Here is a 16,678-nt window from a genome sequence, read left to right as displayed (position 1 = left end):
TTCTGGAATTAAATAGTGTTGCATCTAGTGCATGCCGAAGTAAGTTGATTGGAATATCACAAAGAGGTGAAGCATAAATGCACCATAGCGGGTTTTGATTTTTCTTTTGTTTGTAGAAATTAAATGGTCTACACATCCATTCGTGCATGCTAAAATCAACTTGATTGGAGTGTGATGAAGTACTGAGGTTTACATGCATCGAAAGTGGATTTTGATTTTGTTTTGTTTTGAGAAAATTAAATAGTCTCGCACCCGGTGCAAGTGAAAGTAAGTCTGGAATCCCATGAAGAGGTGAAGTGCAAAAGCACCGTAGCAGGTTTTGACTTTGTTTGGTAAAATTAACCGGCTGCACACAGGTTCGTTTCCGCGCATACTTCTTCCACAAGGAGCAACTCACCATATGTAAAAACTTTTAGAATTTGCCTCACCATTCTTCTACTCCCTCTGTCCTAAAATAAATACACTTCTAGAGTTTAGGTGAAGAGATCAATGTTAGTCAGAAATCATTACACTTCGAGAGAAGAGAAAGTAAAAAAAGAAAACTAGTGTCATACCTAGATGTGCACTTATTTTAGGACAAATTTTGAACTCTGCATTTATTATGGGACAGAGGGAGTACACAAAACCTGGGATTGTCTTGGTCTAAACGCCCTGGACGCAGTCACGTAGGCCTCGATCATACTGTACAGAGACGGGAGATCCCATACCGGAGATGGAACGATCGAGCAGCAGTACGACGGGTGATTGGAGAGAGCCGGGCAGTTCAAGAGACCTCTCGCTGCAGAGAGACCTATTGACCAGTTTTAAGCGAGGCTTTTTATGTCGACCTGATCGAAGGAACCGATCGATCCATCGACGACAGGGCAGGTACAACAAGACCCATGGATTTACTGATCAGGGAAGGCAGCGTACGATGGTCGACAATGAGTGTGTCTGCTGGTCCTTGGGCGTAGCGTAGCTCACTCGAGTGCTGGGGAGCGCTGGTCCCGGCTGGTCTATTCGTACCGTGCCCTTGGGCTCGAGCAGAGCAGCCAAGCTTCATCGATCTGATTTGCATTGGACATTTTTGGGCACCTTCCCGGCCGCTCAGTTAACCCCCCATGGCACGCGCGCTGTTGCCATTGCAGGCAAGCAAGAGTTCTAGGACCATGAGGAAGACGAGGACCAGCTGCACGGCACACGTGAGGAGGATGCAGCTCCGCAACGGGGATCAGCTGGGGCTGGGAGTGTTTACAATCTGTCTGGGCACAGTCAAGATTGAAATCTAAATTCGTTGGATTTACTTTAGACTTGAACAGCAATGCCAGAATCATTTTCTCAAATGCAACCGGACTTCGGCAGTGGGCAGTATGTTGTTGCGGCTGTGGTCCTGGGGCGTGGGTGGCCGGATCTGTGCATAGGTGTGTTGGTTGCGCCGTGGTGGCGTGGCCAATGGCGGTAAGCTTGGTTACGAGCCAACGACATCGTGGTGGCATAGCTGGTGGTACACCACCAGCGAGGCTTGCAAGTTGCACTGCGGTGGTGTGGCTTGTGGCGTTAGGCTGCCACTTGTGCCTCTGATCTGCTCCTGTAGGGCGCTGGGTGGTGCTGCTGGCCTCCTTGGCTTGGCCAAGAGGGCTCGAGCAGGGTGGCAAGGTGCGGTGGCAGTTGGAGGTGCCGAAGATTGAGGCCTGGCGCGTCGGGAGTGCAGCAGCAGTGGTCACAGAGGCGTTGCTATTTTGATGTGGTGGTGAGGTGACCGGCCGTGCGTGGTGGCGGTGATGGTGAGACCGGAGTTGAGTCGAGGTGGGTAGAGACCAAGTCGAGGAATCAAAGTGCAGGTGCCAACGGTGGAGGATGGTGGCCAGATGAGGGTGCTAGTGTGGAGTTTAGTGGGTAGGAACTTCTATTTGGCAGTTGAGGGTGACGGTTTTGGTGAAGTCGTACGCTATGGTGACCATGAAGTTGGCAAGGAGGCTTGCGTGGGAGGAGGTGGCTAGCAGAAGCGTGTTTGCCATTGTATGAGTGGTGTGGCGGCGGGCGGTTCCACATGGCGGTGGCTGCTCCAGCGTTTGGAGGCTTTCCTGTAGTAGCTGGAGGCCTGGGTGACACTTCTGCTATCTTTGATGAGGCGACTAGGTTGTTGTGACCCATGGTGTGTGACTAGATCTTGATCGGTGTGGTCAACTTGATGACGGTCAGAGGCAATTGTTTATGTATCGGCTTAGCGGCTTGCAACGGACTATGGCGGCTAGCTCTGATGTGAGGGGCTAGTTTCGGTGTGGTACAACGTCGTGAGACGGCGCAAGCACATCCGATGGTATGGCAGCTACACTAGTTGCAGCGATCTGTGGCGGTGAGCCCTGCATGGCAATGGCTGGCTCGGTGCAGGACAACATCAGGCAACACAAGCAGAGCGATGGTGTGTTGACTTGTCAGCCCTATCATCTAGTGATGGTGGTACAATTTGGTGATCAGCTTTGGAGTGATGAGCGGTCGATCCATGTGATCTGTGGAGTTTTGTAGTGGCGAGTTGTTGTGACATTGTGGTGGTTGTTTTGTAGTGAGCTGTGGTAGTGTCGTAGTTTTTTCTCCCATTTGTTGTTTTACCCAATCTGAGGTTACTTCTTTTTTTTAATATAATCGGCAGCTTTTCTGCCCGATTCGTTTCAAAAAAAAAAGAATCGTTTTCTCAATCAAAGGTAGGTGTTGTCTCTATCTTTTCCTTGACATCAACCCCCCGTTCGTCCCCTGAGAACGTTGACTATATACTCGGGCTACTCGCCATGCCGTCTTCAACACACAAAGCTCCCTATGAGGCTGTTTGGCATAAAGGAAGAGGTGCATTTTTCTGGTGGGCCTAAACGGATATGTCCTTACTGAAACTGATGACTGATCACTCTGTATCCCAGCTAGATACTCCTTAAGGTTCAGGTTGGCAGCCACATGGCTTCACTTTCTGATTTAATGTTGATGTGGATCAGATCGACAACTAGCAATTATTCAACGATAAAAATATCAAAGGGATACCAATGATAATAAACCATGCAATGGGCAACAACACACCTTTTAAAATTTCAGCTTGGGACTTCAAAAACAATATATAAGAGACATATGCAAAGGGGGACAATATTTGTGAAGATTGGTATAATAACCTTCCATTTTTATCCTTTTTTTCTCCTTGAACTCAAAAAATTGAAGGTTTGTATATATTTTTTTAGCAAAAAGGTTTGTATATATGAAGGTTGAGAAGAAAACAGAAAAATCAAATCTATATATGTCGTCTTACTTTTCAGAAAATTTCCATGCTCATTACGTCTGTGCCCCTAGCAGTAGTTTGGATTTGATATCGCTCTTATCTGCTTGCATTGCCATACGATCCATACCTCTCGGTGAGCACTCCATGTTCATGTCATTCCTTCAATTTGTCATATTTCAGAATTGCTTTTCATGTGCCTGCGGCCTCTTTCTTCGGGGTTTGTCGGTTTGTCCTTCCATGTTTATGTTGATTTGCCTTTGGTGACCACTCCGTGTTTCTGCAGAGATAGGGAGACGCATGAAAAACATTCTGAAATTTCAGAGTAAAAACTGATTTCCTTTCATGTGGCTCTCCATATATCTGCAAGGATGAAAGCTACTAGAGTACTATTTGAGACTAAAAATTTGCCGGTCAAAGTACAGTGCTAACTTAGCTAGCTACTAGAGTAACTTTTTTCAATGTTTCTTGTAGAAAGTTGCATGAATCTACTAAGAATTAATATTGACATGGAGTTTCTGAAGGACTATATTTTGCTAATTTTAGATGGTCTGCTTTACTGGAAGTTTTTCATGGAGTTTGCGCTTAAGTGGAGTTTGTATGTAGCAATAATAATTTGCCGTGCTAGCTCAAATTTGATGAAAACAACCTTCTTAACTACCGACCGATTAGTATCTAAATGAATTACTCCCTTCGTTCCAAATTGTAAGTCGTTTTGACTTTTTCAGTTCATAGATATTATTATGCACCTAGACAAACACTGTATCTATATCTAGATGCATAATAATATCTATGAACCTAAAAAAGCTAAAACGACCTACAATTTAGAACAGAGGGAGTAGTATAGTATGGTTAAGACTCCATGCATTCATTACCATTAATTCAATCGGTATATTGTTACTTCAAATAGGCCAATTATTGCTTTTTCTTTAAAAAAAGGCAAATAACACAACATGACACTATGGTCATAATCTGGGAATCAATCGATATCCTAGTTAATACTTTGTCAGCTGACAATACATAGAAAAACAAAGTGATTAACACTGCATTGGAAAACTTATCTGACGTAGCACAACTTTGCTTCATTTAGCATCAATTTAGATATGAGATCAATGTCAAGCCAACAAAAAAGCACTGTGAATAGACTAGAAACTTCTCATTTCTATACTGCTGCTAAATGAAAAATGAGAAGTGTGAAGTGTCCCTCTTTTTTTTTGTGAAATAAGAACGCACCATGGTTTGACCAATATAATATAATGAGAATTTCTGCTTTGCAAGCTTGGGGTGTCGAGAGAATTGTTAGCAGTAAACAAACACGTGAGGTGGTGTAAGGTATAGGGTCAGCATCGTTCGCTACTATACAGGATTAATATGGAAAGAGGGAGGAGGAGGACCACGTACGGACGCTTTCAGTGCACAAATCCAAGTCTAGCTACCAGTGACCAGTTGCAAACTTGCAACATTTCATTGGAATGGAGCAGGACATGTTTCTTCAGTTTCCTGACCAGGCCTCTCGCTGCGCAATCCGGTCTGGGTTCAAGTCTGGCACCTTCTTAGGGGGTGTTTGGATACGAGGCGCTAAACTTTAGGAGGGTCACATCGGATATTTGGACGCTAGTTAGGAGGACTAAATATGAGCTAATTATAAAACTAACTGCAGAACCCCTATACTAATTCGCGAGACGAATCTATTAAGCTTAATTAGTCAGGCTTAATAGATTCGTCTCGCGAATTAGTATCCATCTGTGCAATTAGTTTTATAATTAGACTACATTTAATACTCCCAATATGACAGGTACTAAAGTTTAGGAGGGTGTATCCACACACCCCAGATGGAGGTGAGAGACCGTCTGCTTCCATTTTTTTTCTTCTTTATTAGATGCTACTTCTACTTCTTGTAACTGTATTTATCTTACGTCATCGTGGGACATCGTGGGAGATGCTTGGATAAAATTTGCCCATTTCATTTCAACATAATTGTATTGGGATAATGATGTATCTGTTTGAGCTATTCACAGAAATGGGGTGAAAATCTGCCCCCGCCGGGGCTAAGCTTCAAGCCTTGAAGCCTTGAACAATATAAGGAGGGAAAAAACATGCACGGAAAGAGCAAGGCCTAGCAATCCCAATCTGCACCATTTAATGAGAAGTTAATGGTGTACATTCAGTCGCAAGCCCATTCCTTTTGAACTGTTCGCTTTCCGAAGCATACTGTGTACATTTGATTCACTACCGACCATAGCACGCAACAAAAGCGAACAACAGACTAGGAGGGAGAGCACAGAGCACCATGGACGCATCAGGAGCAGCTCTACCGTGTGATGGCGACGACAGAAACTGGCGGACACAATTGGAAACCGGAATATCCCTGACCGTAAAATGAAAATCGTCACTACAATAGGAAGAGCTTGCAAGATCGTGCGCCAAGCTGCAACGTCCCCTGTTGCTTGATTCAACAAGTTGCCGGCTGGGTGGGTATGAATAGCTCTAGAAGACTAGAAGAAGAGGTAGCTGGTCGCAGAATCGAGGAAGGGATACCATTTTGTTTTGATAAGGGAACCGCGCGCGATCTTTGTGCAGTTTTTTTTTCTTTGAACGACAATTTCAAAAGTTTCTCAAACATTTTTTTTTGGAAAACACTTACATTGATTCATTACAAAGAACCCTGGTATACATATGATTGAGCACGTGCCTGAGAGTAGCAAAGGTGAGATACCGGGCCGTGCGCTCGTTGTACAGAAGCATTATCGAATTACTTGTACGTTTTTACTACTGCTGTCCAATTTTACTTAACGTTTTGTACGTTTGATGGTCTCCGAGACGTGAGTCTTTAACAATTACCTTTTGTAAGAGTAATTTTGTTGAAATTTATCAAAATTTAATTATTCGAAAGTAGTAGTCATTACAAGTTTGTACTGATAATATTCGTGTGTATTTATGGTCAAAGTTTATAAAGTTTGACCGAAATATCCCTGAACCCAATGGAGGGAGTACAAATAAGTTTAATCTGTAAAAGCCAAAATCATAAATACGTACCATTGACTTTCTATCTGATTCCTAGTCGCTTCTCGTTACGTGTCTTCAACGATGACAAGTGTCGGCTAACTCACCACATGTCATCAGCCAAAGCTCTCCGAAGTGACAAATGTCCTAATACTAATGCTACCAGAAGACGGAGCGAAGATTAAACGAGCTATTAGTTGGGAGTTGAGACATTGACACACGGTCATGTGTAATGTAGGCTCACCATGAGATGAGTTCAAAGAGTGAGAGCATTTGTTATTGCGCGAGTTAATACACGCCGCGCGCTCGTATCCAACCCGACGCAACGTCGCGTACGTAGTACGTACCAGGCATTGGCCTCGTGCGTCCATCACCAATCGATCGACGCATCAGCACCGAGGAGCACGTACTGATCTGATGCTGCGGCATCATCCGCTTCCGCTCCGACAAACCTTAGCCGAGGGGAGGAGGAGAACGGAGAGGCACGCCGGCCGGCCGGATCAGCTCGATCGCGCGTGCGTGCGTGCGTGCGCAGGCTGATTGACGCTCGATGTCTAGAGCAGTAGGCGCGCCTTCGTCGTCGCCATTAAGGGTGCCTGTCCTCGGATGGCATGTATGTATGTCTCCCGTCGCCATTAAGAGGGTGCCCGTACATAACCGTAACCGTGCGCCGCCGCCATTGCTGGTCACAGCCTCACAGGACAGCGGCCGCATGCATGCCCGTAGTATTCGCATCCTCATTTAGGCCGCCGGGAGCTCCAGTTTTCGACTGGTGTTTAGCCGAGGAAGTTTGACTTGGTTTGCGGATTCGGAATAATTCAGGTCATTTTCAAGTCAACTTGGTGGTAAAACGGAAAAAACTTGATTAAACTGGAAACTTTGTTGCGCTAATCAAATCAAACTACCTTAAACGATTAAGAAAAGGCCCCCTCTTTGCAAAAAAAGATTTCTGCATTGGTGAAACAAATTTGTGCTGTGCAAGCCTGATGTTGAGAACTCAAGCATGCGACATCGTCTAAGGTACAAGCCAGTACCATTCGCTGTTACTGTTATATATCCTGTACTGTATATTGATTCGGGAAAAGGGTGGCAAATGGATCACTACAGAACGAGCGTTTTTCCGTGCACAAATCCGAGTCTAGTAGCTATCGGTCACCAGTACAACCTTTTATGGCTTGGAATTGGACATTTTCTTCAATTGCGTATACACACGCCCGTTGTCTCGGATGTCACTAAGATCGATTAGATCGAAATACAGGAGACCTGTGCTGTTACACTTTCAAATCTTTCTGGAAATTTAAATGGAAAATAAATATGGTTTATGATTCTGCTCCTAGGTCGGTCGCAGGTATTTCCCCCATTACTTATCATGATTAAATGACATCTTAATAAATCTTAAGAAGCTTGCAAACATCTCGCGGACAACCTGACTCATAAATAGTGTGTCATGTCATAAAAATTGCTTATGTATCAGCTTATTTATTGTTCATGAAACTTCCATTGAGAATGGTCTGAGCGTTCGGGAGTATAAATTTACTCATTAGCGTGACTCCTATTTTGCTGTGATATTAGTGGGGCCATTTTGGCCAAATTGAACCCGAATTAATTCTTCTTAGTTCGCACAATTTGTCAGAAAGTTTACAATAACATGCAACTAGTAGATGGAGTAATGATCATATCCTTTTCGTCGCCGATTTAATGGGCTGTATGCACTCTCCATTTCTGAAACAAACATGCTGTTTGGTAGTGATCAGATGAAGATCTGCTCTGCTCTGCCGCGCGCGCCGAGGTCGATCTGCTGTGCCGCGCGGGCGACACCGCCGTGTCTGTTCTGGCGCCGGGGCCGCGCCACCGCGCCCCACGCTGGCTGCGCTCCCCTCCCCTGGGCTCAACAGAGGCCCCGATCGACAGGGACGTCGGCCGGCTCGTCGTGGCAGGTACCACGTCGAGGTCCTCGGCTTGGACCGGGCATTCAAACCGGCGTCGTCGATCGATGAACACAGGGAGACAAGCAAGGGCATCAGGAACAATCCCCGCGCGTGCGAACGCGCGTCATGGCGTCAGTACGGGTTCGTCGATCTTGCCCGTAGTCCACTGCCCGCGGGTAGGTTCTCCCATATCCGCACGAGCCATTTGGCCATCACGCGCGACGTCATAAACGCTCGCATCTACTTGGACGCGACGCGAACGCAACCTGTTTCAGATTCAGGCCGGCCACCCAATGGCCGTGGAGCGTGCATCAACGCCGGCCGGTACGCCGAATCCGATCGAAACCTTCCATTGGCCGCCGGAGCCCGGAGACCACCGCAGCCGGCACGCCGAACTGCGCGCGTGCTGCGAACACGCTCAGTAGGCGTACACTCTTCTTCGTTCATAAAAGAGCTTGGCCACCACGGGTGACAGGATATCGCCATCCTATCTCCATTAGCCGGAGTAGTTTAGCATTGAATGAATCGAGCACGGGCGGCGTACTACGGCGGCGCGTCGTCAACCCACGGGCCTATAGGATCGCCGCCGGACACGGTGCCCGGCAGGCCGTCGCGTAGAGTGCTGTAGTCCAACGTCTGAACCGTACGTACTGCCGACGCCGGCCGGCCGGTGACGGCTGACGGTTGCGCCCCCATCGATCGGTCTCGGCCGTTACTCGTTAGTCCACGCCGCGAGCTCGATTCATTTGCCTGGCAGATGCCGCGTGCGCCGTTGGCTGGGATTTATTCTCCGGCATGCCCTTTGACCTAGCTGGCCAGAGTGGCCACTGCGTGCACTAGTTCCCCGTGCGCCGCCGAAACCAAGTGGTATTATTGCAGGAAGCGAAGTCGGCGTGTCCGTGTAGACATGACGGGGAGGATGAGCCGGTTGATCTCTCGCCGTACTGCTGTTCCTTGACCTTTTTGTCCGTTTGCCATCAGTGTGGAAAGGAATGTACTATGACTGCATCGGCAGCCTGGCATGGGGGACAGCAGCTATGCCATCGGCCGGGCATGAACCTTGCGCCGCAATTGTTGATCAGCACCGGCCATTTTTGTCAAGAGGCGTCGCTCGGGGTAGCATCTGGTGGTCTCATCGTGTCGGCAGTCTCTCCACAACCTAGTACGGGTGTTTATACGAGAGGAGATAGATTCGAATCTGAAAGTGGCGGCTGTCAAAAAAAAACTGTACCTGTGATCGAGGATCGCTAAAACTCGGCTGCCCGCCAAAAAAAAAAACGATCGCTAAAACTCGGCCCAAAATATGGGCAGTCAAAAAAACTAAAATAGTGCTCGAATGGGCTTCAGCTTTCTGGTGGATGCGTTAGATTCAGCCCACAAGGCCCAACAAGCGGTAAGTAGCGAAATGTTATCCAGACGACGAAAGCCCAACCCGGCAAGCCGCCAGATCAAGCGAATCGATCCGAGCCGTCCGCTCCCCGTGGCCACGCGAGCCAACCATTTATACCCCTATCGCCGCCGCCGCGCAGCCCTCTCCTCCCCTCTTCCCCCCCCCCACCTCCTTCCCCCACGCGCAACCAAGCCTCACTAGGGTTTTATCGGCGGCGGCGGCGAGATGGTGCAGCGCCTCACCTACCGGAAGCGTCACAGCTACGCGACCAAGTCCAACCAGACCCGGGTCGTCAAGACCCCAGGTGCGGGCGCCACCATCTGTTCATTCCTGCTCGATTTGGGAGGAGTTTTTTTCGTTCTCTTGATCTGTGCTGTGTTCTTCGTCGTATTGATGGGTTCGGTGGATTCGTGCAGGTGGGAGGCTCGTGTACCAGTACACCAAGAAGAGGGCGAGCGGGCCCAAGTGCCCCGTTACCGGGAAGAAGATCCAGGGGGTGAGTGGTGGGGGCAGCTTCTAATCTGGTTTTGGTTTGGTTGTGGATTCGTGTAGTCTCTGTGTTCTTGTAATGTTATAGTTCGTTAATCGTTGCTCCTAGGTACTGCAGTGGCGAAATAGTAGCTATGTCTGTGCTTATTGGTTGCTTAGATGGTTTACAGTTTCCTTTACCTTGCTATGGTGCATGGAATTTCTGTGGTACAGGCAATTTGACACTGCATTGTGCTTGTATAGGTCTAGTGGAGGATGTTTTGTACTTATAATGTCTTTATATCTTGTTTTTTCACAAAAACTCTACCTTGTGTAAATGGTGGTGTTATGTAGAGTGAAAGTCACTGGTTGAAATAGTTATGTGCAGTTCCTATGATTTGGGAGGTGTTGCTGTTTACTGGCATGTCATTGCCATTGCTTACAAATGGTGTGCTTGCTGACCCAGGGACACATTATTGATTTGTCAATATCTCTTTTCTGCTCCATGCTGCAGATTCATCATTTTGTCTTGCGTCATCTTGTGTAGATATTTTTTATATTGTGAGGTACATACTATTGAATGCATTGTTCATCCTGTGGATACCTAGACTTTGACTATAGGTGGCTGAGTACCCTTAATTGATAAATTAGGAGAATCTGTGTTATTTTTAAGCCTTGCTGAGTTTTGAGGAACAGGTTATGTTATCTACCCAAATTAGCTGACCTTAGTCTAATCTTGGAGCCATTTCTCTCATCATGCTGTGTTATGTGGTGTTTGTTTATTTATATCTGATCTTGTATCCAACAGCTAATTGGAGTTGTGTCAACATTGGTTAAGTAAACATTTATGTTTGGATGCTGCTGCCACTGAAGCAACATTAGCTGAGTTGGCCTTCTGTTGGTGTTTGATGTTAGAACTTGCAATTGGTTGGTTTGATCACTTCACGTGTGCATGGCCTATATTTGGTTGTTTCTGTCGCAATCGCAAAATATTCTCCATAACTTATTATTTAGTTGACATCATCTCCTAATTTTCTTATCTGAACAGGCCCAAAGCATATTTCATCTGCTGTTCAGTGTGAATTTTCTACATAATATCTAGTGCTATTTTTACCATTTTTACAGATTCCCCACTTGAGGCCTGCTGAGTACAAGAGGTCCAGGTTGTCTAGGAACCGCAGGACTGTGAACCGTCCTTATGGTGGAGTGCTCTCTGGAACTGCTGTTAGGGAGAGGTCAGTAAATAGAGCTGTATATATTATGATGTGAAAAGTGAACCTGGGATCTCTCATCCTGTAGTCTTACAAGTTACAACTATTCATCTGCAGGATCATCCGTGCTTTCTTGGTTGAGGAGCAGAAGATTGTCAAGAAGGTCCTGAAAATACAGAAAACCAAGGACAAGGCAGCCACAAAGTAGAGCTCCTGAATGGAAGCGTAGCGCTGTTTTGTACACTGCGAAAAATATTTTTGGTGGATGGAAAATCTAGTTGCCTTTTGTGTTGAATGTTTAGCATGTGAGAGACATACCTGTCGAGTTTAGAGCGTCTGGAGACTGAAATCCTCTTCACCTTTCATTGTCGAAATATCGGGACTTCTGTTCCCCTAGTTGCTTTGTTATGAATTCAAATGTTATCTGGGGTACGATCAGCTTGTCGAATTTACCTTCTGTTTTGTAGCAATCTTTTTCGTCCATGACCTGTTGCTCTTCTGTTCTATGCCATTTCTTGCATGACCATTGTGCCTATTTTATTGCTACTGTAAGCAAAATTCTTAACCGTTTAATTGTTCAAATCAACTGTGCACTGTTGGAACCATTTTCTTGCTTTCTCTATTAACTATGCAACAGCGAAACCACCCTTCGATATTTTCCTCCGATGTTTGTACACGATTGTGACACCAGCCAATGCCAAAGCTTAATATTGTTTTGTCGATCGATACCCTAAGGATTTATTCAATTAGGCGCCCCAACAATTTTGCACTCAAGTGCAACATGATATCACCATAGCACAAAAAACTTATCTGTTAGCATTTCTGATGACAATGGTATAGTAGCTTACGGTATGAACATGGCACCCCTAACTAAAAGCTGAAAAAAAAAAATCTTCTGAGGCTAACAGTTGAAGGCAATTCGCACACTGTACATGGGACCTATGAATAGTATCTTTTTTTTTGAACTAACCTATGAATAGTATCTCTCTGTAGACTAGTGCAAAGCAAATTGCAAACTGCCCTGACGTGGCATGGCAGCTCAGCCTGGACAAATTCAACAATTTCACAGGTTATGTGAGAGCAACAGATGATGCTTGATATTGTTACGTTGATACAAGTATTGAAACACGCCCAATATTTTCACACTCAGAAACTCACGTTTTCGCACTGAAAGTGCAATATCATCTCATAACACTGAAAATAATGTATGTACAAGTACAACACAGGGTTCCTTCTCTCTGTTAGCTTTGCTGTTAACAAGTATAGCTCACTGCTCACAGTATGTACATGGCACCCCTAACCAAAACTGAACAAAAATATATGTCTCTGCAGCTAACAGCAATGCTAACAGATGAAGGCAACTCACTCACTCAGCATCTGTACATGTAACCTATGAAATAGAAGTACCTCTCACTCTTTGTAATGCAATGCAAGTATCAAACTGCTCTAGTGTGGTAGCTCAGTCTGGACAGCAGCTGGGCTCAGGAAGGACTCCCAGGGTATGTTGCATCTCCAGTCCTCTGCAGAATCTGCACCCAGATCAAAAGGGAAGTTGATCCTTCCCACAGCTTCCCAGTCACTGCTGTTCATGCTGAAGCCATTGCCAGGCTTCCTGGTGGATGAGTCCTGGCTCCTGCTACCGATGCCGCCATTGACATCGGCAGAAGAATCGACCACAAATCCACTGAGCTGATGATCAGGCTGTGTGCTGAAGAACATTGGCGCAGCGGCTGTGGTCTTCTGCGATGTTTGCACTTCGAAAGGGAAGCTGCTGATGGGGAAGTTCTGGGGTTCTAGGGACTGGCTGCAGTTGAAGTTGATGAGCTTGCAAGAAGAGCCGTCTAGAGATGGATTGTTCACCTTGTTCTGCTGGTGACCTTGCAAGCCATGTCTGCTGGTGAACTGACTTGCAGGTGCAGGTTGTGCAGCTTGCAGTGAGCAAGAGGAGCTCTCCAGAGCAAACTCTGAAGCTTGCACTGACTGGAACGCAGCGAACATCTCTGCCTCAGTTGCACCTGGCAGTGGAGGCCCCCAGGTGTGCGACAGCGCTCGTTGTGCCATGGAGCTGGTCTTCTTGAAGATCCTACAGATAGTCCAGGAGTCCTGTTTGTGGCACAAAAGAAAAACCTCTTTCAGAAAACTGGACATGACATTTAAATCCAGCTCTTTTGAACTGCACAATATGAATTGATAGTGCTTACATTGAGTGGAATGGTCTTGTCAATGGGTCGCTTGGGGAGCGAGGGATCGTTAAGTGAAGGGAGCCTGAATTCATGCATCATCCAGTCAGTTTTCATCCCTCTTGCCGCTCTCCCTTTGTAGAACACAAGAGACTTCTTCAGGCCTATGCACTTGGTACCCTCAGAGGAGTAGATAGGCCTGTCTGTCCCTGTGGCCTTCCAGAACCCAGCTGCTGTGACTCTGTTTGGTCTCACGCTGTTGCGGTATTTCCTGTCCCTCGGACAATAGAAGTACCACTCTTTCTCACCAGTGCTCGCAAGCTCTGTCGATGAACAAGAACAACGGAGTCAGAAATGAAAAACTGCAAACTTATTCACTACATCTTTTGATGTTATCTCGAGTGAAAATATTTGAAGTTCATAGTTCACAAAAGTCCAATACATTCATGGACAAAAGGTGTAAGAAGTTCTGAAGTTGGTGGCAGCTTACTTGGGAGATCCCATGGATCATATTTGTAGATGTCCAGCTGCCTGATGAGCTCAATGGAGATAGGCTTTTGCTGGATCTTCCTCTTGAGGTAGAAGCTGACCAGTTCTTCATCAGTCGGGTGAAACCGGAACCCGGGCATGAGGATCTCATCTGACCTGTCCATATTGATATCATTTCTGGCCTCCATAAGAACAAAGAGATGAAGCTTGAAGCCTGCTTGCTGATTGTTACAAGCTTACAAATTAAGCCTGCTCTTGTACTACTTGTGCAGTTTCTAATGAATGGCTTTCAAGGATGAAGCTTGTGAGGTGAAGACAACCACCAAGAGCTGTATACTATTGCACTTGCAAATCTAATACACACCATGTGTATATATATGAAAAGCCAGAGCTGCTAGGAATGACTGGATGAGGCCCACAACTCTGAAGGATTAAAGAAGTGTATTTAGTTCCTTCTCTATTTGAAGCTGTCATGAATTGTTTAATGATGGATTAGTATCTCAACGAAGACAAGCTCAGCCAGCATCAGGAAATCCCAGTCCCTTTCGGTTCACACTTAGAATACTCAAGTACGGCAGTCAAAACAATCCTTAAACTAAACAACAGTGCTTCACTCTCGTCTAGATTTCATTTACCAGTTTGAGCCTCCCCAGGTAAACAAAGGAACTGAAATCCTATTCCAATACACCGAAGTTTGTTGGTATTCAAATTTTCAACGGTGCCAGGCAAGAGTTTGGAACTCTTCTCAAGTATGTTTACTTTTACCTGCATGAACTTCAAGATATATTCCTTCAGTATCTGGATCCAAAAATCCCTTCCCACGTAGATGTATGCATTACTTTAGTCAGCTTATGCTTTGGGATTCTAAAATAATTTGTGCCCACTAAATGCATTTTATGTTGAATTTGACATAAGCCTAACCAAGAGAGAGAGGAGTTTGTTTCCTACTACCTGATTTCTCTTCAGAAATTCTTTTCTGTTATCCAGAGACAGTGATGGCCTGACCTGTGTAACTTTCTCCATATTTTTATTAACTAGCTAGCGTGTGTGGCACTGCGAAGGGTTGGAATGGAGAAGCTTCTTATTCTAAGCACAGTTTGTTACACTAAATTTTATTGCCAATGAGTTGCCACCGTGGAAATCTGGTCCAATTTGCTCCAACAGTCAGCTTGCTTCATGGCATGCTGGCTATGGCTGGTCCTCCTTCCACATGGCACAATTAAATTGTTTTCTGCTCATTCCACAGTCCATAAAATTATGTTTATAAAATCACGAAACTTTTGAACGTAGAATGTTGGATAGACATGCTGAATAGGTGAGCCAATCCTACTAACTGCAGAAAAAAGTACAAAACACTAAGCATTTTTAGTACTGCCTCTGTTTTGCAATGTTTATATGATCCACATACCTAGATGCCATAATATTTAAGTAGTATTTAATGTAATATTGTTGAATTTATTCTTCTATATAGTGCCACAAAAGATTGAATTCCAAAAATACTTAGTTTTTGTGCCTAACTATTCAAACAAGCACTAAAGTATTTTCCTCAGCATTTCGTTCTTAGCTTTCGTGCCTCCTGAATATGCAAAGAAGCACTGAAGTATTTTCTCCAGCATTTCCTTATTTTGGTAAGCATTTTCTCCAATGCTTTCACATGATCTTTCAACATAGTATACAGCACAATACAGCATGTGTAAACTGCTTCACATCTGAAAGGTAAAACTTTAGTGTGCACTTCCCATGTATCTTTGTGTGTTAAGCCATACCACACAAACAAAAGCATCCAAGACTAATTACTATAAATCATAGACAATGACGCGAAAATTCTGCACGCGGTGAGAGTTTTTGCCTCCTCCAATCGCTTGAGGACAAGGTTTCGCCCGTGCGCGCGAGTCAAATACCCGCCAAAGTTTTTGTTCCATTCCCGTGTCTCCACAATTCCCGGCAACACCATTAATCCCCCCTGCTTTGGGAGAGCAAACCCCATCTCGATTTGGAGCGCTTGCTGTCTCCCTTCCATGGCCTGGGATTGCTGGCCCTGCAACTCAAATATTGTTAGAGCAGGGTTCGGGTCAACGTCAAACCCTTCAAACTGAAGCGAGGTAGCCTGCCATCTCCATGTCTTGTTCTTGGGTTCCCGGTTCTCGGAACAGATGTCCATGTTGCTCGTGTTGACAAGAGCAACTCCTGTCTGTTCTTGCTTGCATGCTCAAGGTCTATGGCAGCTACAAACTATAGCTCGGTGGCAAACTCATTCGGATTCTTTCCTTCTGCATTGTTCATCTAGTCCTAGTTGTGTTTTTTTAATATCCTGAAGTTGATCCGAGTAAGTAATTATCATTTAGTATTAAATAAGACAGCAAAAAGTTTTAAAATCGTGTAGCATATGGAAAGAAGAGGATCTCCAAGATGAAATACGTGCAAGTTCAGTGTGTTGCATCCCAAGATGCAAAATTTGATGTTCCTTGTAAACATCTCCATAATCTCATTTCGTCCAAATCAAGCGAGAGTTTGCACGATGAGAACTACCATTTATTACTTTTGTACGACAGCAAGTCATAGTGCTTTAAATTTTTAGTCAATCGAGTTGCATCAAGAGTGAATGGAGCATACAGGAATCTTGCAACGAAAGCATTGCTTTGGTATGATCTACTTTAGTAGAATAAAATCAAATACTTGCTCTGTGGTTGTTCAGAAAACCCTACAAAATACATGTTGATACAAGACGAAATAAATTTAGTTATGCAATTTGTAATTGGCAAAACTGACAAATT

At 45.2% G+C, this 16,678-nt stretch overlaps 2 protein-coding genes across 2 annotated transcripts; one reads left to right on the top strand and one right to left on the bottom strand.

Moving 5' to 3' along the window:
- Window positions 1-9,698: 9,698 nt before the first annotated feature.
- On the top strand, window positions 9,699-11,718 carry LOC101775992 (60S ribosomal protein L34). Its single transcript, XM_004973473.3, has 4 exons — window positions 9,699-9,860; window positions 9,973-10,052; window positions 11,150-11,259; window positions 11,353-11,718. Exons 1-4 carry the CDS (start codon window positions 9,782-9,784, stop codon window positions 11,441-11,443), a joined length of 360 nt encoding a protein of 119 aa, XP_004973530.1. The 5' UTR covers window positions 9,699-9,781; the 3' UTR covers window positions 11,444-11,718.
- A 963-nt stretch (window positions 11,719-12,681) lies between these two features.
- On the bottom strand, window positions 12,682-14,099 carry LOC101775584 (protein FEZ). The gene is made up of 4 exons (XM_022827765.1): window positions 13,906-14,099; window positions 13,437-13,738; window positions 13,021-13,338; window positions 12,682-12,894 (listed from the first exon to the last, which is right to left on the bottom strand). The coding sequence occupies exons 1-4, from the start codon at window positions 14,090-14,092 to the stop codon at window positions 12,682-12,684; spliced, it is 1,020 nt and encodes a 339-aa protein (XP_022683500.1). The 5' UTR covers window positions 14,093-14,099.
- Window positions 14,100-16,678: the final 2,579 nt, after the last annotated feature.

The sequence above is a fragment of the Setaria italica genome, chromosome VI (genome assembly GCF_000263155.2).
Source record: "Setaria italica strain Yugu1 chromosome VI, Setaria_italica_v2.0, whole genome shotgun sequence".
NCBI classification, from domain to species: Eukaryota; Viridiplantae; Streptophyta; class Magnoliopsida; order Poales; family Poaceae; genus Setaria; species Setaria italica.
The sequence above is the reverse complement of the archived record's forward strand: the minus strand, read 5'-3'. Positions and strand labels throughout refer to the sequence as shown.

Excerpts from the sequence above, each read along its gene's own strand:
- LOC101775992 (XM_004973473.3), top strand. The coding sequence starts at position 9,782 with ATGGTGCAGCGCCTCACCTACCGGAAGCGTCACAGCTACGCGACCAAG. Across the intron at positions 9,861-9,972 it reads CCGGGTCGTCAAGACCCCAG|GTGGGAGGCTCGTGTACCAG; the intron begins GTGCGGGCGCCA and ends GGATTCGTGCAG. Across the intron at positions 11,260-11,352 it reads GGAACTGCTGTTAGGGAGAG|GATCATCCGTGCTTTCTTGG; the intron begins GTCAGTAAATAG and ends ATTCATCTGCAG.
- LOC101775584 (XM_022827765.1), bottom strand. The coding sequence starts at position 14,092 with ATGGAGGCCAGAAATGATATCAATATGGACAGGTCAGATGAGATCCTC. Across the intron at positions 13,339-13,436 it reads ACAAGACCATTCCACTCAAT|GACTCCTGGACTATCTGTAG; the intron begins GTAAGCACTATC and ends TGCCACAAACAG. Across the intron at positions 12,895-13,020 it reads GCCAGTCCCTAGAACCCCAG|GATGTCAATGGCGGCATCGG; the intron begins AACTTCCCCATC and ends GATTCTTCTGCC.